At 44.2% G+C, this 24893-nt stretch overlaps 1 protein-coding gene across 3 annotated transcripts in view; it reads left to right on the top strand.

Annotated features, from left to right (window-relative positions):
* The first annotated feature begins 97 nt into the window (after positions 1–97).
* LOC115153560 (C-Jun-amino-terminal kinase-interacting protein 4-like) overlaps positions 98–24893 on the top strand; it is a 63236-nt gene continuing 38440 nt past the window's right edge. For 2 of the 3 annotated variants that reach the window (XM_029699140.1, XM_029699139.1), the window contains exons 1-4: positions 98–744; positions 18202–18322; positions 23453–23523; positions 24258–24340. In XM_029699140.1, the coding sequence (XP_029555000.1) occupies positions 445–744; positions 18202–18322; positions 23453–23523; positions 24258–24340 (575 nt within the window). In that variant the 5' untranslated portion in view covers positions 98–444. The remainder of the gene's footprint in view (positions 745–18201; positions 18323–23452; positions 23524–24257; positions 24341–24893) is intronic. The other variant, XM_029699142.1, reaches the window with a different exon arrangement.

Genomic DNA, 24893 nt, shown 5'->3' with positions numbered 1-24893 from the left:
AAAACTGGCACAAATTACAAAATGTTTCCAAAATATCAAAAATGATAACATTTCCCCCCTCATGCCCAGCCCTCTTTTAGCATGTGACGTCACCATGACGGGGGCCAGTCAACAACACAGGAGCTCATCTGTTGGGAAGTCGGGAGGGTAAACTAAAAAGCGGAGCCAAGTAGCAAGCAAGATACTTTTCTATTTAGCACCTTTGTAAGTCAACTGTCCATATGAGAAAGGGACCGCAACTTGTTGAACGTCGTTCATTTTACTATTGTTTATCTTCTCCGTAGCTAATGGTAACTCGGTTATATTTTAGGGACACTATTTGGTCTCGCTGCACCACAGAACTATAAGGTGGGTTGCTGCTGGCAGGCTTTCACAAGTAGCGTAACGTTTTCCTCGGCTACTGTTAGCCCGCTAGCTGGCGAGAAGAGAGTGGGGGACAAGAAAATGGAGTTGGACGATGGAGTTCTTTACCAGGACGACTCTGGCAGTTCGGCGATGATGTCTGAACGGGTTTCGGGTCTGGCGAGCTCAATTTACCGAGAGTTTGAACGGTTGATCTGTCAGTACGACGAGGACGTTGTGAAAGAACTCATGCCGCTCGTCGTCGCAGTGTTGGAGAACTTGGACGCAGTGTTCGCGGACAACCAGGAGCACGAAGTCGAGTTGGAGCTTCTGAAAGAGGATAACGAACAACTTGTTACCCAGTATGAACGGGAGAAATCGCTCAGAAAATCTACAGAAGAGGTGGGTTTAAGTCCTCGACTGTCAAAGAGGGAAAAGGACAAGAGTTCGTTGATGGAAAAGCTTTGCATGCTTCCAACTGCTAGACCACTAAAGTTAGCTTTGACAGTTCAAGCACAAGTAATATACCACAACAAGCAGCACATACATACTGTACCCAATACTGTATGTAGCTAGTAAGTTCGCCAATTTGAGAACTTGCACCTAGTAGTGCATGTTTCTTAGGAGAACTTGCGAACCGTTTGCTAGCTATATATACGCTTGTTTGTTCGCTAGCTTTAATCCCCTAATATGCTAGCATGCATGCAAACTATGGCAATGTTGGTAGCCTGTAAGCTAACCTTAAAGCTATAGCAGTCTGAAGCTAGGAAGATAATGTCATCTGGCTGCAACAGCTGATACATATGACTCATTTAGCACTGTTGCAAATATTATGGCCGGTGACACATTACTGTACTTCAATAATTTACACTATACAAATGCAGCTTCACCCAAGGAGAATGACATGTTTCTCATATAAGTCTCGGCTGACTCCGTTTAGGTCACAGCTCCAGATAGCTGTAAACAGGGTTGCCAGGTCTAGCAAAAATGTGTAGCCCAATGACCCATCAAAAACGGCTCACATGGCCGGGAAAACTAGCCCAACATTATTTTTCTGCAGCAAAAGACTGGCATTTATCCAAGAAACCAAAAGACTGGCATCATTTATCCAAGAAACCCTTTTTCGATAATGCTATGAACGAATTAGGAAGGAATATCGCTGCAACGACGTAGGCTAAGAAGCAAAATGTGTTTTTCCTTTAAAATAATAATTACAGTGAGTTTAAGAATGTCAGAAGAGAAAAAATATAATTTGTCCATATTAGATAATTTTCCATCAATGGATGTTGATTATCTTGTTTTGACTTCTATGATTAAGCAATAAGGCCTGAGGAGGTGTGGTATTTGGCCAATATACCACTGCTGAGGACTGTTCTTAGGACACAGCCCTTAGCCCTGGTATATTGGCCATATACCACAAACCACTGCCTTATTGGTATTATAAACTGGTTACCAACGTAATTAAAACAGTAAAGGTCATTTTTTGTCATACTCATGGTACATGGTCTGATATACCATTGCGTTCAACCAATCAGCATTCAGGGCTCAAACAACCCAGTTTATAATTGTAAATAAATCCAGTTTGCATGTACATAACTACAGATACATCTCTGACAGGAGAGTGATAAAAGTTGGACAGACATAAAAAAATGAGTCTTTGGCAATTTTCTGTCAATTGTGCTGTTATGTGCCAGATGTTAAGACTACAACCCGTTACAAATTGCCTATTTGCGAGTGATGCATTTCAATAGGCATAGACTGGCTACTGACTAAAATCTGAGTTAATAATTGCAATTCAACTTTGCCATGGTTTGCTGAGCTAGATGCAGGTAGCCTATGGCTCCTGATATCCCAGTATCTCATTTTAGGCAAAAGTCCACAATGAAACTGACATTAAATGTGGAGAATGATATATTTGCGATAGCGCTTTGACCATGATTACAATTGATTACTTCCAATTTAATTAAACATGGCTATTAATAATATCATAATAACACAAGGCTACAACAACAAACTGAAGTTATAAGCTATTTATTAAATCTGTTTGCCAGTTCTGGTAGGTTCCACAAGTGGCACAAATTGATTTTCAATGACTCCAGTGATATTGTAATTTCAACATATTTATTGTATGGAATTGTAGGCAACAGTAGCCTATTAATAGCCTACTGGATGGCCAACAGATGAAAAACTATCGTTCTCCATATTTAATGTCAGTTTTTGTGGATTTTTTTCCCCCCATAACAGAAGCACGTAACATAACTTCCATTTCAAATTTTACTCGTGCAGGACTCAAGTCCCAAGAACTGAGCATGCATAAAACCCTATGCTTTATATGGTTTTCCATAAGAAATGTTGACATTAGAATGCAGTTTATTTATACCACCTCTGAGCGAATTTATCTAAAGCGCTCTAGTGCGCCTAAAGTCGTTTTCCAGAGCTTTGTTGCCGTTATATCAGTTTTTACGCTTTAATATGTTTTATGGAAAAAGATTTGAAAATAAGTGTCTCCACAATGACCAATGTAAATAGCCTACCTACAATTGGTAAGAAGTTGCCATGATGTGTGCGATTGCTGCTCTATCTCTGTGAATCAGTTGCCCGCTGCAGCAGTCTCAACCAGTGCTCTCAACACTCACTCAGTAACAGCCTACCTCACTGCCTGATAGTCAGCAGCAGCAGGTTATATTCTTTTATTTTTTTAAGAGAAATGCCATGGCGGCCACAGTGCAATTTAGAAGTATCCCAAAAACCCGCAACCCACAACATTGTTTTGAAAGTAGCCCAATTTCACAAGGGAACCGCAAACATGGCAATAAGTATGGCTAGGTTCAAGCTTTCTGGCTAGGGACATTTATCTGGTTGACTTGCTACTCTCTTTCCCTTTCATACTCTCTACCAACTGTGGCTCAGTTGGTAGAGCATGGTGTTTGCAACGCCAGGGTTGTGGGTTCGATTCCCACGGGGGATCAGTACGGAGAGGAAATTTTTTTAATGAAATGTATGCATTCACTACTGTAAGTCGCTCTGGATAAGAGCGTCTGCTAAATGACTAAAATGTAAAATGTAAATGTAATACACAAACCAAAATCCCACAAATTTACTATGCCCAATTTTTATACAAGCTTTTTTTTGTATATCTGAAAGTGGTAATGTGTAAAAACCATGGAAAATGAAGAGCCACCTATACCCATTTCAGACAGAAGATGTGTTATATTATGTGTAAAAATAAATAAAAAAACACACAAAAAATATATATTGATAGAGCCATGTTTATAACCCCATTTCAAGCAGCCCCTTATTTATCACTTTGTTGCAGGTATAGCAAGATGGCGCTGAAAGATAGGGCAGTCGTTCTTCTTGCTCCATGAACAACTTTGCAGTTTTTCGTTTTTTTATGTGTTATTTCTTACATTGCTAGCTCAAATGTTTTGTGTTATTACATACAACCGGAAATAACTTTTGGATATCAGAGCGGCGGTAACTCACCAGCATTACGATCAGTAATACGACTTTCCCGAATTGGATCCTTTGTTTGTACCCCCAGGGCAATTGAACTTATTCCAGAGGCTGCTCCAAAACACTGCTGGCGGAGAAGAGGTATTCGTAGTGGACTCCTAGTCCGACTCAGGAGGCGTGCACACCACCCACTGCTTCCGAGTATATCACTCGCTAATGTTCAGGCTCTGGATAATAAAGTTGACGAGCTCAGGGCGAGGATTTCCTTCCAGAGAGACATCAGGGATTGTAACATATTCTGTTGAGAGCATCCTGTCGGGCTGTATCACCGTCTGGGACGGCAACTGCACCGCCCGCAACCACAGGGCTCTCCAGAGGGTGGTGTGGTCTGCCCAACGCACCCGATGTCACAGGAAGGCCAGAAAGATCATCAAGGACAACAATCACCCGACCAACTGCCTTTTCACCCACGCTACCATCCAGAAGGCAAGGTCTGTACAGGTGCATCAAAGCTGGGACCGAGAGACTGAAAGAAGCAGTTTATCTCAAGGCCATCAGACTGTTAAATAGCCATCACTTGGACCTAAGAGGCTGCCCTATATACATCGACTTGAAATCACTGGCCACTTTAATAATTGGAACACTAGTCACTTTAATAATGTTTACGTATTTTGCACTACTCATATGTATATACTGTATCATATTCTGTGTTTTAGTCTATGCCGCTTCGACGTTGCTCGTCCAAATATTTATATATTCTTAATTCCATTCCTTTACTTTAAATGTGTGTATTGTTAGATATTACTGCACTGTTGGCGCTAGAAACACAAGCATTTCTGCTAAACCTGTATGCGACCAATAAAATGATTTTGATTCATGCAAATTAGGAGTTGGTGGGGGGTGTAAAACAATGGGGTCAGTTTGCATTTCAAATTAGGGAAGTGTTCATGAGTTTACCTGCAAAAAGCAGAAAACCAGAAAACCATTCACACAGATCTGATACCTGTATTTTGGTTACAGGGTCTGTGAAAATGCAGGAATCATGAGTAGGTCTTTAGGTGGCATTTCCATTTATTTTACCCCCTACCCCTTTCAGATATATGAAAAGGCTGGTATAAAAAGCAGGCATGGTCATTTATTGGGATTTAGGAGTCCTGTGTGGCTCACTTGGTAGAGCATGGCGCTTGCAACGCCAGGGTTGTGGGTTCAATTCCCACTGGGGACAGTACGAAAATATATGTACTCGCTCTGGATAAGAGCGTCTGCAAATGACAAACCTTTTTATATGTATGTGTACCTGTCTGAAGGTTGGACACACCTACTCATTCAAGGGTTTTTCTTTATTTTTACTATTTTCTACATTGTAGAATAGTGAAGACATCAACTAGGAAATTACACATGGAATCATGTAGTAACCAAAAAAGTGTTAAACAAATCTAAATATATTTACATTTCTTCAAAGTAGCGACCTTTTGCCTTGATGACAGCTTTACACACTCCTGGTATTCTCTCAACCAGGTTAACAGTCCTGAAGGAGTTCTCACATACGCTGAGCACTTGTTGGCTGCTTTTCCTTCTCAATTGGGTTGAGGTTGAGTGATTTGTGGAGGCCAGGTCATCTGATGCAGCACTCCATCACTTTCCTTCTTGGTCAAATAGCACTTACACAGCCTGAATGATGCTGAGACTCAGATTTTTCACTTTAAAATGTATGCTAAACCAAAATCTTTATTTTCACAGACACTGTAACCAAAATACACGTATTGGGTCTGTGTGAATGGTTCTCTGCATTTTGCAGGTAAACTCATGACCACTTCCATTTAACAACACCTACGTGCTAGAAAGTGGTAAATAAGGGGCTGTTTGAAATGGGGTCATATAAACCTTGCCTTAAATATGTTGACAGGTAATATAGTACATCTTCTGTCATTCCCCTTAGGTGGAGCTCCATTTGTATGGTGTAAATTACTGAAGTACAGTAATGTTGTCACAACCATAATATTATGGGTAACCTTGTCATCAGCTGTTGCATCCAGATGACATATCCTCCTAGCTTCAGACTGCTCTCTTTCGCTCTCCTGCTGCAACTGAACAGTTGTTTGTTCTGCCACCAACGCATTATGCAGTCTATCTACTACTCTCTTTCTGTCCCCCTGTTGCTCTCTCTCTCTCTCCCCCCCGGTTCTCTGCCTTTCACCCACTAGGCTATCCATATGTTCTCTGTCTCTTTATAATCACGCTGTTCTAGTGTGGTTGTATTTCAACCCCTGTCTGTGTCGTTGAACTCTCTTTAGTCCCATAACTGCTGTTGTGGAAAATTCGATCCAAAGATTAAGGCAAAGACTATTCAATGATATAATAGAATCATCTTTAACACAAGCAGCTACAAGGGGAGCTCTATCTCTGATTTCACAGGGATGAACTCCAAGAAGAAATGGTTACGTGTCCCTTATATAGTGGGAGGTGATAATACAATCATATTGTTTGCACAACAGTTCTTTGAATAAAAGCAACTGTTCCAGAACACAATGGCCTTGTGTTAGGCTGCAGACATACCAGGAGTCTCTGAAAAGCATAACACAGAACATGTCCCTTGAAGTTACAACAGCTCACCCTAAATTCTGCCACCACACCGCCAAAGTGAAAGCTCCTTTCCTCTCCTATAGATGGGTTCATTTACAGATCAGGTGATCCTTGTTTAGCAGTTGACAGCAGCAATGCTGTTGGCTTGACCTGTTTTTAAATGTGTTTTGCTTTCTCTGAGCATGGTTTAGGAGCCCTCTTTTGTAGTGTTGGTTATGGATTGTGTGTGGTCCTGTGCCCTTCAACTTCATTCACTATTCGCGTTAACTCCGAAATAACACCACTTTAGACAACATTTGAAGGTCGCAGTGTAATGTTCCAAATCTGCGACTTATCTCTCACTTTGTCTTGTCACGGCATTTTCTGCCATTAGCCACCAATACTGAGAGCTCTTGTAGTACACTGAGTATGTAGGCCTACTTTTTATTAGACGTGTCATGATTTGCACACTTGGTGGGTCTGGACAGGTGTGTGTGTGTGTGTGTCCAGTCATTTGCTTTGCACTGCTCTTGACGTTCTCCTCAGAGTTGCAGTTCATTGGCATGTGGAATTACAACAAGAATCGAGAGAGTTCGTAAGTAGTTAATAAACGGGGAAAGTACTTCATAAGCACTTTTATAAACAAATAGAAAAAGCATGAGTCCAATGTTAAATTCTTTACCAGTGTGATGCCTAGGTGTTTACTTCGAGGTTGAAAACTGCGTCTGCTTAATTTGCTTTACATACAGGCCTGGCTAACTCAGTCATGTTGTTCGTTAGGCTCTAGAAAACCCATTCACATTCGCAGGACTGTAAAAACCCAGACACCTGCTAGGCTGTAAGTAGAGACATGATGGTTCTCAGTTAGTGAGCAACACTGCAGATGAACACCCCGGTCACAAGTACTTCTACAACCCATTCAATACTATTGGGACTCAAGCAACAGACAGACCCAAACAGTCTCAGTAAGTCTAGTGTTGCACTGGTCTCTCCCAGAGCTGAACCCAGAGGAACTCTTCCGAGATGGACTGTTACTCTTCACTACAGACGGAGAGCGGAAGAGAGCAGGGCCAGGCAGGAAATTCCTGGGAAAACAAGACTTCCTGAGTTCCTCTCTCTGGCCAGGATACTCCTGGGGCACATTCCTCAAGACATCCTGAGGTCACGGACCGGTTCAGGATGATGATGTCAGAGGGTTATGTCATTTGTCAGACCCACAGCACACTCATGCCTTTTCCACCATATCCCAGTTGTCAGTTCACAGCAGTTATCAGGAGCGACTAAAAAAGCATGTCATTGAATTGGGGCTGGAAAACCGAGGTCGGGGCGAGTTTGCACTTATCTGAAGCGAACTTTCCAGGAGTCGTCCTTGTCCTACTAGTCAGTGGATGTGTGACGAATAGGTTTATAGACGTGTCAAACCCAGGCTCTAGTCCAGCTGTGTCAGTTTCTCACAGGTTTATAGACGCGTCAAACCCAGGCTCTAGTCCAGCTGTGTCAGTTTCTCACAGGTTTATAGACGCGTCAAACCCAGGCTCTAGTCCAGCTGTGTCAGTTTCTCACAGGTTTATAGACGCGTCAAACCCAGGCTCTAGTCCAGCTGTGTCAGTTTCTCACAGGTTTATAGACGCGTCAAACCCAGGCTCTAGTCCAGCTGTGTCAGTTTCTCACAGGTTTATAGACGCGTCAAACCCAGGCTCTAGTCCAGCTGTGCCAGTTTCTCACAGGTTTATAGACGTGTCAAACCCAGGCTCTAGTCCAGCTGTGTCAGTTTCTCACAGGTTTATAGACACGTCAAACCCAGGCTCTAGGCCAGCTGTGTCAGTTTCTCACAGGTTTATAGATGCGTCAAACCCAGGCTCTAGTCCAGCTGTGTCAGTTTCTCACAGGTTTATAGACGCGTCAAACCCAGGCTCTAGTCCAGCTGTGTCAGTTTCTCACAGGTTTATAGATGCGTCAAACCCAGGCTCTAGTCCAGCTGTGTCAGTTTCTCACAGGTTTATAGACGTGTCAAACCCAGGCTCTAGTCCAGCTGTGTCAGTTTCTCACAGGTTTATAGACGTGTCAAACCCAGGCTCTAGTCCAGCTGTGTCAGTTTCTCACAGGTTTATAGACTCGTCAAACCCAGGCTCTAGTCCAGCTGTGTCAGTTTCTCACAGGTTTATAGAAGCGTCAAACCCAGGCTCTAGTCCAGCTGTGTCAGTTTCTCACAGGTTTATAGACGTGTCAAACCCAGGCTCTAGTCCAGCTGTGTCAGTTTCTCACAGGTTTATAGACACGTCAAACCCAGGCTCTAGTCCAGCTGTGTCAGTTTCTCACAGGTTTATAGAAGCGTCAAACCCAGGCTCTAGGCCAGCTGTGTCAGTTTCTCATAGGTTTATAGACACGTCAAACTAGGGCTGGGCGATATGGCAACTAAATTATCACGATATCCGCTACCGTTCAAAGGTTTGGGATTACTTAGAAGTGTCCTTGTTTTTGAAAGAATAACTTTTTGTCCATTTTTAAAATAACATCAAGTTGATCAGAAATACAGTGTAGACATTGTTAATGTTGTAAATGAATTTTGTAGCTTGAAACGGCAGATGCATTTAAAAAAAAAAATGGAATATCTACATCGGCGTACAGAGTCCCATTATCAGCAACCATCACTCATGTCTTCCAATGGCATGTTGTGTTAGCTAATCCAAGTTTTATAATTTTAAGGCTAATTGATCATTAGAAAATTGCAAAAGGGTTATGTTAGCACAGCTGAAAACTGTTGTTCTGATTAAAGAAGCAATAAAACTGGCCTTCTTTAGACTGGTTGAGTATCTGGAGCATCAGCATTTGGGCTCAATTACAGGCTCAAAATGGCCAGAAACAAAGCACTTTCTTCTGAAACTTGTCAGTCTATTCTTGTTCTGAGAAATTAAGGCTATTCCATGCGAGAAATTGCCAAGAAACTGAAGATCTCGTACAATGTTGTGTACTACTCCCTTCACAGAACAGCGCAAACTGGCTCTAACCAGAATAGAAAGAGTGGGAGGCCCCGGTGCACAACTGAGCAAGAGGACAAGTACATTGGTGTGTAGTTTGAGAAACAGACGCCTCACAAGTCCTCAACTGGCAGCTTTATTAAATAGTACCCGCAAAACACCAGTTTCAACGTCAACAGTGAAGAGGCAACTCCTGGATGCTGGCCTTCTAGGCAGAGTTCCTCTGTCCGGTGGCTCTTTCTTTTGCCCATCTTAATAATTTATTTTTATTGGCCAGTCTGAGATATGGCTTTTTCTTTGCAACTCTGCCTAGAAGGCCAGCGTCCTGGAGTCGCCTCTTCACTGTTGACGTTGAGACTGGTGTTTTGCGGGTACTATTTAATGATCAACTTGATGTTATTTTAATGGACACATTTTTTTGCTTTTCTTGCAAAAATAAGGACATTGCTAAGTGACCCCAAACTTTTGAATGGGTGTGTTTGGGGTCACTTAGGAATGTCCTTGTTTTTGCAAGAAAAGTTTTTTTTTTTTTTCATTATCACGATATTAATCAAATAATGTTTAAAAGGTGGGTTTGGGTTTTCATGTCCCTCATTGACCATCTCTGAGATAGCTCTTGCTTTTATGTGGCCCACCTTCTCTTTGATGTAATGTGTTTTCAACCGAGGGTCGACCAACGAGGCTATGTCCAGGAGGTCATCTGTGGCTAGGTCATCATATTTATCATTTGTTTTGATGGTTTGGGTGAGCCCTGTTTCCTGACCTCTGTATTGAACAGGTATAGTACTGGCTTCAGGTAAGACACACTGACATAAGACTCACCAGACAGAGCATCTGTGAATTCTAGGAGTTGGGTCAATGCCTGGTTGATGGACTCAAGAACATCAATATCTGTATAGATGGGAGCTAAGTGCCGGGTCGTCTTGTCACTGGACAAGACCTGTGAAATGGCTCTCTCCTGCTCCAGTACTCTTTGCACCACCTTTTGATGTGATCCCCACCTGGTAGGCGGCTCTGTCACCAACTTGTGTAGGTTGTGTTCTTTTTGATCAACTGCCAGGTCTCTAATTTTCCACCAATACGGAAAGGCACCTACCACAGGGAAAGGCACCTACCACAGGGAAAGGCACCTACCACAGGGAAAGGCACCTACCACAGGGAAAGGCACCTACCACAGGGAAAGGCACCTACCACAGGGAAAGGCACCTACCACTTTCTTACACACACCAATTGCTTGATCTACACGTTTGCCTCTACCCACTCTCTGTAAGAGAAATCAAGACATTTTAATAAAATGTTAATCACAATAATCCATTTAGTTATGTAGAAATGTAATATTTAACTTAATCAGTTGATGAAAAAAATGCACATTTAGTTTATTCTATCCAATCACTTCAATATACACAATTGACAAGGTTACTTACCAATGGCCAAGTGCAGACGATGTCCAAAACATTGCAGTCGGGTCCATTTGTTGATTTGAGCGCCTTCACAATGTTTGCACCACTATCCGTTGTAATGCAGACCTGTCTGTCTTGAATGAGCCCCTCTGCTATAGCTTCACCCGTGTGGTCATCTGGAAAGTATGATGTTTGAAGGCATTTATTACGAAGATTCCACTGTCAATATAGTGGATAGTTAGGCTAATTTAAGGCTCTGATGTGCGACTAGACCACAGATCGGTAGTAGTAGCAAAATACATCATCTGTCTTGAGCTGTTCCTCAACTTTTTCCCTACACTCGGTGTAGTTTAGGCAGTGCGATGTGAGAGAAATGTTTGCGGCCAGGGAGCACGTACCTGGGGTCAATTAAATTGATAAGCCACTTGAAACCTTCCTTTTCGACTGTGCTAATTGGTAGCATGTCCTTAGCAATGCAATGCATACTAGCGTTTGTGATGTCCTTGTGTCTTTTCGATGTTTGCTTGTAGGCTATAAACGCTGTCAGTGTTGACTGCTTCGGGCGAACATCCCTAGATTGGCTGGTGCTTGAGGGGCGTTTATCAATACCGTGGCGCAAACTCAAACTATGCACGTTCCAAAGAGTGATTTTGCTTCAGATGGTGAAAAAGGTTTGTCGTATTACCAGATTTGGTAGCCACCTGTCTACGGCATGATTTGCACCGAGCATTGCTCTGCTAACTGAAACATTTGGACCCTTTTTATCAATAATTTCTTCGACGGAAGCTGCTTCTTCTCCATGGCTTACTGCCACTGTTTTTGCCTAAATCACACATTTTTCGTGGTTAATAGTGGCTCCTCCATCACTCGAGGTGCTAAGTGGTTTTTAGTGCGCGTATACCTCTCCACGTGCATATTGTCACTTTTCCGCACGTTCCTGCTACATCAGAGGTGAAATGGACTGCTGTACCTAATTATTCTATATCGACATTGTTGAAAAAGTAATCTAAACGTTTTTATATCGTTATTGATGGAAGTAGTTACCTCTATTGATATTGATTTATCGCCCAGCACCACGTCAAACCCAGGCTCTAGTCCAGCTGTCAGTTTGTCACACTACTGTACTAAAACAAACCCCACAGTCGGTCAGCCCCTACTTTGCTGTAGTTAGCTGATGATAGGGTGAACAGAGCAGACCCTCCCTAAGCTATGGGCCTGTTAAAGGCAGGAGCTCTTACTCTCTTGCATCTGTACCCAGGATGAGTAGGCGCAGTCAGGACTGACACACAAACACACCACATACAGAGAGTCAGGTCTACCAACGTGGCTCTCTGGATTAGACCTAAGTTTCTGCTGTAAAAAGACGTGCTGTTTCAATTAACCTACTTGTGTAACCGACCAGGTATTGAACCCGATTCATCAGTTGAAATGAAGTTAGCCCCACAGTTGAATTTCACAGCCTAAACCATTCATATTGTGTTTGTTGATTTGGACAATGATTGGGATGTTTGATGTTGAGCCAGTTCTGAATTCATATTATTGGGATTTGAAAAAATGATAACGGGCGTTAATTGAATACCCCCTGGCTGTTATTGACTTGTTGAAAGTGAAAAGGTCTTTGTGTTCCTGTTCACATGATGTTTGTTCTTATAGTGTTGTCTCACTGGAAGTTCACAAACGCTCTGACAGATCGTGTTGTGACCTGCTCCAACCCCAGACACATCAATGAACGCATAATACACACACACACACTTGACCCTCAAACCAAGGAACACATTTATAACACAATATTTTAAGTTGATTGCGTGTTTAATAAACACCCTCAAATCTAACTCTTCAGGATCTTGCCAACCACAGATGTGTGACCCCTTTTAGTGACTTCCAGATCTGTGATATCTGATCTCCTTTCTGGCAGCGCCATCCTGCTAACCCAGCTGCCCTGTTCTACCCAGGCAGCAACCCAAAGAAGACTCCGTGCACTTAATAAAACTCCCCGTCAATATAATGTGGATACACTGGGGCACTTTGTGCGTGTGAGAGAGAAAGAGAGCTGTGTGAGATGGAGCGTGTGTGTGTCTGTTTGATAGAGCTGTGTGTGTGAGAGAGAGAGGGAGAGTTTGTGTGTGTGTGTGAAGGGACAAAGGGAGCATTATGCATGGTCAGGAGGAGAGGGGGAAGAGGAGGTAGATGGAGACTAGAGAAACTCTTTCTCTGGAGCGTTGTCTTATGAACACCCAACTATGGGTCATATGATGAGCAGCACGGAGAAAGTGTGTGTGTGTGTGGGGGGGGGGAGTCTAAGGGATTAGGAAGAGGGGGTGAGGTTCTAGGGATTGATGTTGGGTATTATGCTTTTATGACAGTTAAAACCATCTGTGACGAGCAGCCTTGTGTTTAGTGTTGTTGACAGATCAAGTCCTCCTCTTGCTCCTCTCCCAGCCCTCTTGTTCAGTCCAGGCCTCATGTAGCCTAATACTCTTATTAGATTTGCTGTTTTACTTGGAGTTTACTGTGAGGAAGTCTGTCTTTTCTTTACTGCCCTTCAGACCCTCTCTCATACCTTCCCACATCGTTTTCTTAATCCATTTCTCTCTTTCTTGCCCTCTCGTCCTCACGCTGTTCTTATGGTTTCCTAACCATTTGAACAGGGCCTTGAATACACCTGCAGCCAAACTAATGATTTAATGTTCGTCAAAGGCATTCTGAGGAATGCCTTCATCTGCTTTCTGACACAAAGTTGCCTTCATGTAGAGAAGAGCCTATTTGTTCCAGTAGGCCTCCGGCAGAGCAGGGGACTCGGGTGAGTCAATCCCGTAGCAGATGACTGCTCATCCCAGCCGATGGGCTCAGGTCGATAAGCCCTTCATCCACACACAGCTCTATGATCACAAGACTCAAGACTGTTTACGTGTGTCGGCGGTAAATGAGGGCAGACTTTAGTTCCAGCCTTGTGTTATAACACCGGATTCACCTCAATCTAGTGTCAGGTGTGTTGGTGCTGGGCCAGACCCAAAGCCTAGAACACCGCTCTAACAGGTCTCTAAACTGTCACCGGCTGGTTCAGCTCTTTTACTGTACATTTGTAATAAGCTAGGTGGTATGCAGTTGCTCTTTGAGGGTGGGTGTGTCACACACTGCTCTAAGCTGCGAAGTAGACCGTTGAAGGTCCTCCAGAGTGGCGCAGAGGTCTAAGACACTGTATCGCAGTGCTATCTGCGTCATTACAGATCCTGGTTCGATCCCAGTCTGTGTCGCAGCTGGCCGCGACTGGGAGACCCATGAGGTGGTGCACAATTGGCCCAGCGTCGTCCAGGTTAGGGGAGGGTTTGGCCGGCTGGGTTGTCCTTGTCCCATCGCGCTCTAGCGACTCCTGTGGCAGGCAGGGTGCAGTGCACGCTGACACGTCGCCAGGTGTACAGTCATAACCAAAGGTTTTGAGAATGACACATTAATTTCCACAAAGTTTGCTGCTTCAGTGTATTTAGATATTTTTGTCAGATGTTACTATGGAATACTGAAGTATAATTACAAGCATTTCATAAGTGTCAAAGGCTTTTATTGACAAGTACATGAAGTTGATGCAGAGTCATTATTTGCAGTGTTGACCCTTCTTTTTCAAGACCTCTGCAATCCACCCTGGCATGCTGTCAATTAACTTCTGGGCCACATCCTGACTGATGGCAGCCCATCCTTGCATAATCAATGCTTGGAGTTTGTCAGAGTATGTGGGTTTTTGTTTGTCCACCCGCCTCTTGAGGATTGACTACAAGTTCTCAATGGGATTAAGGTCTGGGGAGTTTCTGGACATGGACCCAAAATATTGATGTTTTGTTCCCCGAGCCACTTAGTTATCACGTTTGCCTTATGGCAAGGTGCTCCATCATGCTGGAAAAGGCATTGTTCGTCACCAAACTGTTCCTGGATGGTTGGGAGAAGTTGCTCTCGGAGGATGTGTTGGTATCATTCTTTATTCATGGCTGTTTTCTTAAGCAAAATTGTGAGTGAGCCCACTCCCTTGGTTGAGAAGCAACCCCACACATGAATGGTCTCAGGATGCTTTACTGTTGGCATGACACAGGACTGATGGTAGCGCTCACCTTGTCTTCTCCGGACAAGCTTTTTTCCGGATGCCCCAAACAATCAGAAAGGGGATTCATCAGAGAAAATGACTTTACCTCAGTCCTCAGCAGTCCAATCCCTGTACTTTTTGCAGAATATCAGCCTGTTCCTGATGTTTTTCCTGGAGAGAAGTGGCTTCTTTGCTGCCCTTCTTGACACCAGGCCATCCTCAAAGTCTTCGCCTCACTGTGCGTGCAGATGCACTCACACCTGCCTGCTGCCATTCCTGAGCAAGCTCTGTACTGGTGGTGCCCCGATCCTGCAGCTGAATCAACTTTAGGAGACGGCCCTGGTGCTTGCTGGACTTTCTTGGCCGCCCTGAAGCCTTCTTCACAACAATTGAACCGCTCTCCTTGAAGTTTTTGATGATCCGATAAATGGTTGATTTAGGTGCAATCTTACTCGCAGCAATATCCTTGCCTGTGAAGCCCTTTTTGTGCAAAGCAATGATGACGGCATGTGTTTATTTGCAGGTAACCATGTTTGACAGAGGAAGAACAATGATTCCAAACACCACCCTCCTTTTGAAGCTTCCAGTCTGTTATTCGAACTCAATCAGCATGACAGTGATCTCCAGCCTTGTCCTCACTCACACTTGTGTTAACGAGAGAATCACTGACATGATGTCAGCTGGTCCTTTTGTGGCAGGGCTGAAATGCAGTGGAAATATGTTTTTGGGATTCAATTCATTTGCATGGCAAAAAGGGACTTTGCAATTCATCTGATCACTCTTCATAACATTCTGGAGTATATGCAAATTGCCATCATACAAACTGAGGCAGCAGACTTTTTTAAAATGAATATTTGTGTCATTCTCAAAACTTTTGGCCACGACTGTACAGTGTTTCCTCCAACAAATTGGTGCGGCTGGCTTCCGGGTTAAGCGAGCATTGTGTTAACTACCAATTGGATATCGCGAAATTGGGGGAAAAAATGGTTATTTAAAAGTAGACAGTTGATCAGTATGTGTTGGGAGGGGGGGGTTTATGTCTCGCTAGGTTATGTCATAACTCCTCAGCCTGTTTTTGCTAGCAGCGGCAGAGGGAGTTCTCCAGTTACAGACAGATTCTCTCATTCCCATCAACGGAAAAACTACAACAATTGTCGATCTGAAGATACTGGTGCTGAGCTCTAATGGACAACAACAAGAAGACTTACTGCCGGACACTGATCTGTCAGTACAACACACACACACACACACACACACACTCTGGTGTGTGTGGGCACCAAGGAGCTGGCGCTCTGAACCTGTTGTCTGACATCCACTGAATGGAACTGAAGACCGACTGACTCTTCATGTTGACCTCAGACCTGTTACACAGACACAAAACAACACACTGAATGGAGCTGCAGGCAAACCCACGCAAAACAACACACTGAATGGAGCTGCAGGCAGACGCACGCAAAACAACACACTGAATGGAGCTGCAGGCAGACGCACGCAAAACAACACACTGAATGGAGCTGCAGGCAGACGCACGCAAAACAACACACTGAATGGAGCTGCAGGCAGACGCACGCAAAACAACACACTGAATGGAGCTGCAGGCAGACGCACGCAAAACAACACACTGAATGGAGCTGCAGGCAGACGCACGCAAAACAACACACTGAATGGAGCTGCAGGCAGACACACACAAAACAACATACTGAATGGAGCTGCAGGCAGGCAGACACACACAAACAACACACTGAATGGAGCTGCAGGCAGACGCACGCAAAACAACACACTGAATGGAGCTGCAGGCAGACGCACGCAAAACAACACACTGAATGGAGCTGCAGGCAGACGCACGCAAAACAACACACTGAATGGAGCTGCAGGCAGACGCACGCAAAACAACACACTGAATGGAGCTGCAGGCAGACGCACGCAAAACAACACACTGAATGGAGCTGCAGGCAGACGCACGCAAAACAATACACTGAATGGAGCTGCAGGCAGACGCACGCAAAACAACACACTGAATGGAGCTGCAGGCAGACGCACGCAAAACAACACACTGAATGGAGCTGCAGGCAGACGCACGCAAAACAACACACTGAATGGAGCTGCAGGCAGACGCACGCCAAACAACACACTGAATGGAGCTGCAGGCAGACGCACGCCAAACAACACACTGAATGGAGCTGCAGGCAGACGCACGCCAAACAACACACTGAATGGAGCTGCAGGCAGACGCACGCCAAACAACACACTGAATGGAGCTGCAGGCAGACGCACGCAAAACAACACACTGAATGGAGCTGCAGGCAGACCCACGCAAAACAACACACTGAATGGAGCTGCAGGCAGACACCCGCAAAACAACACACTGAATGGAGCTGCAGGCAGACACCCGCAAAACAACACACTGAATGAAGCTGCAGGCAGACGCACGCAAAACAACACACTGAATGGAGCTGCAGGCAGACGCACGCAAAACAACACACTGAATGGAGCTGCAGGCAGACGCACGCAAAACAACACACTGAATGGAGCTGCAGGCAGACGCACGCCAAACAACACACTGAATGGAGCTGCAGGCAGACGCACGCCAAACAACACACTGAATGGAGCTGCAGGCAGACGCACGCCAAACAACACACTGAATGGAGCTGCAGGCAGACGCACGCAAAACAACACACTGAATGGAGCTGCAGGCAGACGCACGCAAAACAACACACTGAATGGAGCTGCAGGCAGACGCACGCAAAACAACACACTGAATGGAGCTGCAGGCAGACGCACGCAAAACAACACACTGAATGGAGCTGCAGGCAGACGCACGCAAAACAACACACTGAATGGAGCTGCAGGCAGACGCACGCAAAACAACACACTGAATGGAGCTGCAGGCAGACCCACGCAAAACAACACACTGAATGGAGCTGCAGGCAGACACACGCAAAACAACATACTGAATGGAGCTGCAGGCAGACTCACGCAAAACAACACACTGAATGAAGCTGCAGGCAGACACACACAAAACAACATACTGAATGGAGCTGCAGGCAGGCAGACACACACAAAACAACACACTGAATGGAGCTGCAGACAGACACACACACAGGCAGACAGGTGGGTTTTGTCTCATTGATCTCACTCCAGATTTGAGTCAGTCCCTAGTCTCTCCCAATTCACTTCTGTGTGTGTGTGTGTGTGTGTGTGTCTCTGTCTGTCTCTGTCTCTAAGGATCACAGGAGGTGGTGGCAGAATGAATCTGACAAACATGATGCATACAGCTAGCAATGTGTCCTGTCTGTTGGCTAGAGATCAATGACCTTTCTCACAAGTACTTAACACACATGGACACATGCCATTGTGTTATACACAGTGTTTTAACAACTCTGTCTGTCTGTAGAGGTACATGGTGTTTGAGGACAGTCAGGACATGGAGAAGAAGGACCTTCAGGGTCGACTGGTGATGCTGGAGTCTCACACACGTCAAATGGAGCTCAAGACCAGGAACTACTCGGACCAGAGTGAGTCTTAACAAACACACAAACGAACAGATTCATACTGTGGTGGTTAATTTCTTTATTATCAAATGAGGAGAGACAAACTTGTCACACAAGTCAGAGTTATACTTAAACTAAATCTTTAATCACTTATTAATAAGGGAGCAGGTCAATACAACACACAAACATAAAGTGAATTGATTGAGTGCTCTACGATAATGATGGCTTGTCGACGAATCACCCTCAGATGATTCGTTGAGAGCCCCAAGACAAAAGGAAAATGGTATTTTTATAGCCAAGATACACCCCTTTCAACCTACATGACGAACAACAGATGTATAGAACGGGTCACAAGGGTTAAGATTTGTATGAAAGATACTAATAATTCACAGCAGACAGTATCTGCTGTAAAAACAGTTCTCATTGTGTAGACTCCAAGGTCTGACCCTGGGGTCATCTCTCCCTGGTACCTTATAGAACAGAAACGTTAACTCGTGCTCTGGAATGCGGTCTCTTTAGGTTTTGTCACCCAAAAGACATGGTAAATCTCCTGTCAGTGTTATCTCCCAGAGGCCCATCCTCAGTAGAACACACACAGATGAGCGTTCTAACAACCCCTTATTCTGTTGCATAAAACAACCATTTGATGCAATGAAGGTATTATAAAATAATCTTGTAATTTCCACCATAATACTCAATCAGTTACATAATTGATCAATCAATCATTGTCTTTTAGGACTGGAGCTGTGAACCCTTAATCAGTGTCTCCCCTAGGATTATTTTCAGCAGTGGTGGGGGGTTTGTTCAGATGTGTCTAATTTTGTAAAAAAAAAAAAAAATGTCTATAAGGGGGTTGTTTGGAGGGTGTCTATAAGGGGGTTGTTTGGAGGGTGTCTATAAGGGGGTTGTTTGGAGGGTGTCTATAAGGGGGTTGTTTGGAGGGTGTCTATAAGGGGGTTGTTTGGAGGGTGTAGATAAGGGGGTTGTTTGGAGGGTGTCTATAAGGGGGTTGTTTGGAGGGTGTCTATAAGGGGGTTGTTTGGAGGGTGTCTATAAGGGGGTTGTTTGGAGGGTGTCTATAAGGGGGTTGTTTGGAGGGTGTCTATAAGGGGGTTGTTTGGAGGGTGTCTATAAGGGGGTTGTTTGGAGGGTGTCTATAAGGGGGTTGTTTGGAGGGTGTCTATAAGGGGGTTGTTTGGAGGGTGTCTATAAGGGGGTTGTTTGGAGGGTGTCTATAAGGGGGTTGTTTGGAGGGTGTCTAAGGGGGTTGTTTGGAGGGTGTCTATAAGGGGGTTGTTTGGAGGGTGTCTATAAGGGGGTTGTTTGGAGGGTGTAGATAAGGGGGTTGTTTGGAGGGTGTAGATAAGGGGGTTGTTTGGAGGGTGTAGATAAGGGGGTTGTTTGGAGGGTGTAGATAAGGGGGTTGTTTGGAGGGTGTCTATAAGGGGGTTGTTTGGAGGGTGTCTATAAGGGGGTTGTTTGGAGGGTGTCTATAAGGGGGTTGTTTGGAGGGTGTAGATAAGGGGGTTGTTTGGAGGGTGTAGATAAGGGGGTTGTTTGGAGGGTGTAGATAAGGGGGTTGTTTGGAGGGTGTAGATAAGGGGGTTGTTTGGAGGGTGTAGATAAGGGGGTTGTTTGGAGGGTGTCTATAAGGGGGTTGTTTGGAGGGTGTATATAAGGGGGTTGTTTGGAGGGTGTCTATAAGAGGGTTGTTTGGAGGGTGTAGATAAGGGGGTTGTTTGGAGGGTGTAGATAAGGGGGTTGTTTGGAGGGTGTAGATAAGGGGGTTGTTTGGAGGGTGTCTATAAGTGCAGTCTTCAATAGAGACTTTAATTTAATTCTGCATCACACATCAAAGTAAGTTTATTCCGGTCTGCTGAGTTGGTGTTTGACTCTGATCGGGTTAACTAACCACTTTATGGGGAAGTACAGTGGGGGGAAAAAGTATTTGATCCCCTGCTGATTTTGTATGTTTGCCCACTGACAAAGAAATGAGCAGTCTATAATTTTAGTGGTAGGTTTATTTGAACAGTGAGAGACAGAATAACAACAAAAATATACAGAAAAATGCATGTCAAAAATGTTATAAATTGATTTGCATTTTAATGAGGGAAATAAGTATTTGACCCCCTCTCAATCAGAAAGATTTCTGGCTCCCAGGTGTCTTTTATACAGGTAACGAGCTGAGATTAACCTAACCGCAGCTTGTTACCTGTATAAAAGACACCTGTCCACAGAAGCAATCAATCAATTAGATTCCAAACTCTCCACCATGGCCAAGACCAAAGAGCTCTCCAAGGATGTCAGGGACAAGATTGTAGACCTACACAGGCTGGAATGGGCTACAAGACCATCGCCAAGCAGCTTGGTGGGAAGTTGACAACAGTTGGTGCGATTATTCGCAAATGGAACAAACACAAAAGAACTGTCAATCTCCCTTGGCCTGGGGCTCCATGCAAGATCTCACCTCGTGGAGTTGCAATGATCATGAGAAAGGTGAGGAATCCGCCCAGAACTACACGGGAGGATCTTGTCAATGATCTCAAGGCAGCTGGGACCATAATCACCAAGAAAACAATCGGTAACACACTACGCCGTGAAGGACTGAAATCCTGCTGCGCCTGCAAGGTCCCCCTGCTCAAGAATACATATACATGCCCGTCTGAAGTTTGCAAATGAACATCTGAATGTTTCAGAGGACGACTGGGTGAAAGTGTTGTGGTCAGATGAGACCAAAATAGAGCTCTTTGGCATCAACTCAACTCGCCGTGTTTGGAGGAGGAGGAATGCTGCCTATTACCCCAAGAACACCATCTCCACCGTCAAACATAGAGGTGGAAACATTATGCTTTGGGGGTGTTTTTCTGCTAAAGGGACAGGACATCTTCACCGCATCATTTGACGGGGCCATGTACCGTCAAATCTTGGGTGAGAACCTCCTTCCCTTAGCCAGGGCATTGAAAATGGGTCGTGGATGGGTATTCCAGCATGACAATGACCCAAAACACACAGCCAAGGCAACAAAGGAGTGGCTCAAGAAGAAGCACATTAAGGTCCTGGAGTGGCCTAGCCAGTCTCCAGACCTTAATCCCATAGAAAATCTGTGGAGGGAGCTGAAGGTTCGAGTTGCCAAACGTCAGTCTCGAAACCTTAATGACTTGGAGAAGATCTGCAGAGGAGTGGGACAAAATCCCTCTTGAGATGTGTGCAAACCTGGTGGCCAACTACAAGAAACGTCTGACCTCTGTGATTGCCAACAAGGGTTTTGCCACCAAGTACTAAGTCATGTTTTGCAGAGGGGTCAAATACTTATTTCCCTCCATTAAAATGCAAATCAATTTATAACATTTTTTACATGCATTTTTCTGGATTTGTTTGTTGTTATTCTGTCTCACTGTTCATATAAACCTACCATTAAAATGATAGACTGATCATTTCTTTGTCAGTGGGCAAACGTACAAAATCAGCAGGGGATGAAATACTTTTTCCCCCCACTGTACATGTATAGCTCTCTGCCAACTGACCCTGACTGAGTGTGCACACACACACACACACACACACACACACACACACACACTACCGGACTTGATATTCACCAACACTCACCGCCAGGTCCACAGGCCTTGTTCTCTCCAATGTTGTCTTTCTCCCCCTTCCCCTGTCACCACCTCTTCCTTTCTTTTATTTCACTTCTTTCAGCCGTTTGTTATCTCTCTATCTCTCTATCTCTCTATCATCTCTCTCACTCGATAGGGAGAGGCTGAGCAGTAATACGCATGTGTTGAGTCATTTAGATGTGAGAACACTCCTCATGAGGCCAGCTCATAGTTCAGATTGCTCATCAGGTGTGGGTAGAGTAGATGACGAACAGGACAGATATAGTAGACCACAAGCCCTAAACACACTTCCACTTTCCAATACATACACAGCAGGTGAATTCCTAAAGGGTTATTTCTGTCTGTTCATTCTCTACTTGGTTCCTCTTTGTCTACCAGTAGTCACTTGTCATGGTAACAAGTAACTCACAAATCACATAGACAGCAGAGCTAGGCATTCACTAAACCACCTCTGATGGTCTGGGTTAGAAGCCTGTGTTCTACTGAAGCAAATCCCAGACCTATATCATATTCCACTAAGAGCCAACGACAGAAAAACACAGTCCGCTGTTAGCCGTGCTATCATAGAGAAATGTAGAGGGGGGGTAGCAGATTTGATTTAGATAACGGTGTTAGTATTTACTGACACAAACACCTCACGCTGTGTTGGGAGGGTCATTGTCAATGACCAGATGGTATGCCTGCTTGGGTTAGTGTCTCTGTCTCACACATTCTGCCTTTGTGAAGGCATTGGTCGAGATCGTTTCGCATGTCCCGGGTGGGCGGAGTTAGCTAATTTTAGACCATTCCATTGGTCCTTTAATTGAAATCTCCACCCACCCAGGGCACCGGTCTTGCAAATACAAATTCCACCATAGTTAGGCTGGGCAGTCATCTGAACACTCACACAGGATATTGTCATGGTGTTTTCACTATAAACAGTCCAAGCCAGCCAAGTTTCCTACAGTGGATTAAGTTACAGAGCTCAGAGCTATGTGTTATACTGAAATAGAGTAGAGTTGATTCTAATGTATGCTAGTGTGTTTGGGTTCCTGCTTGAGCTTTTTTTTATCGTACAGTTTAAACATGGCTTCCGAGTGTGTGATGAATGGTACGACTTTGTGTATGAAACGGCATAGAATTCCTGACATTTTTCATAGGGAAACGTTTTTACTCATGGCAGGATTATGGCTGCTCAGGGACCCCTAACCCAAAGCTGTGTAAAATATCTCTGCATGACTGTTTGAGTGAGCCAGACAGTGTTGTTACTAGTGCACGAATGACACCTGGTGGTCATGCATTGCTACTACAACGGACAGCAGTTTGGTACTTTATTTGGTTTCTCATCTTGGAAGCCTGTTTTTAGAAGGATATTACTGATGTTCGCGGACAGATGTTACTGATGTTCGCGGACAGATGTTACTGATGTTCAAAGATTGCATTCACTTTTAACTAACTGGACACAAAAGGCTTTTCTATGTTCTTTATAACAGTTAGTGTTATTTTGCCTCATTGACCATGTTATGTTTTAACTGAGATCACACGTTCTCTCTTTCAGTCGGTAGAATGGAGGAACGAGAAGCCGAGTTGAAGAAGGAGTACAATGCCCTCCACCAGAGGCACACCGAGGTATGAGGAGGGAAGGGAAGTGTGTTATAGTGCGTGTTGGGGTCAATTTCATATCAATTCAGAAATTCCAATGAAATTCCAATTCTCTTCCAATGCTTTTCAGTTAGGAAAATGTGGAATTGGAATTTAGTTTACTTTCAGAATTGACTCCATCCGTGATTGGGACTGTTCCATTCTTTCCATTGTGCTGGGAACTAAAATCAAGTAAAACTCAAGTATTTGTAACTATATGACATATGTTTGAGACCCAGGTCTGCAGACTATTGCATCCTATTGTTGAGAGAGACTCCCTACATTTTAAATATGTTGCCTCAACTCAGTCTGTCTAAAGTTTGTTTTCCATAATGTATTACACATTGGCCCAGACGCCAAAACAAACCACTCTTGCCTGCATAGAGAACAACATTTTAAATATGGAAGGAAATTAGATTTTAGAAACTGGCACAGTTGACAGCTGAATACTCCACATGCCAGGAGGCTGTCTGTTCCAGCTGTACCCCACATGCCAGGAGGCTGTCTGTTCCAGCTGTACATGGTACCCCACATGCCAGGAGGCTGTCTGTTCCAGCTGTACATGGTACCCCACATGTCAGGAGGCTATCTGTTCCAGCTGTATATGGATACAAAAACCTCATAAACATTAGGCATCATGGCCATCTTCAACAATGTATTTGAATAGGGACACTCCCTGTCCACGCTAACCCCCCCGTCTCCCTGTGGTATGTCCTATGCAGATGATCCACAGTTACATGGAGCACTTGGAACGTACCAAACACCAGCAGGAGACACCCTCGGACACAAGCACAAGCAGATCAAGGTAAGGTCATTTACAGCACCAGTCAAAAGTTTGGAGACACCTGCAATTAAGGGTTTTTCAATATTTTACTATTTTCTACATTGTAGAATAATAGTGAAGACATGAACTATGTAATAACACATTTGGAATCATGTAGTAAACAAATCAAAATATATTTGAGATTTTTCAAAGTAGCCACCTTTTGCCTTGATAACTTTTCACCGTCTTGGCATTCTCTCAACCAGCTTCACTTGGAATGCATTTCAATTAACAGGTGTGCCTTGTTAAACGTTTCTCTTTGGAATGTCTTTCCTTAATGCTTCTGAGCCAATCAGTTGTGTTGTGACAAGGTAGTAGGGGTGGTATGCAGAAGATGGCTCTATTTGGTAAAAGACCAAGTCCGTAATTATAGCAAGAACAGCTCAATGAACAGTCCATCATTACTTTAAGACATGAAGTTCAGTCAATCTAGAAAATGTCAAGAACTTTGAAAGTTTCTTCAAGTGCAGTTGTAAAAACCATGAAGTGCTATGATGAAACTGGCTCTCATGAGGACTGCCACAGGAAAGGAATA

The sequence above is a fragment of the Salmo trutta genome, chromosome 18, assembly GCF_901001165.1.
Source record: "Salmo trutta chromosome 18, fSalTru1.1, whole genome shotgun sequence".
Taxonomy (NCBI): Eukaryota; Metazoa; Chordata; class Actinopteri; order Salmoniformes; family Salmonidae; genus Salmo; species Salmo trutta.
Note: the sequence above shows the minus strand (reverse complement) of the source record. Positions and strands in the feature narration are given on the sequence as shown.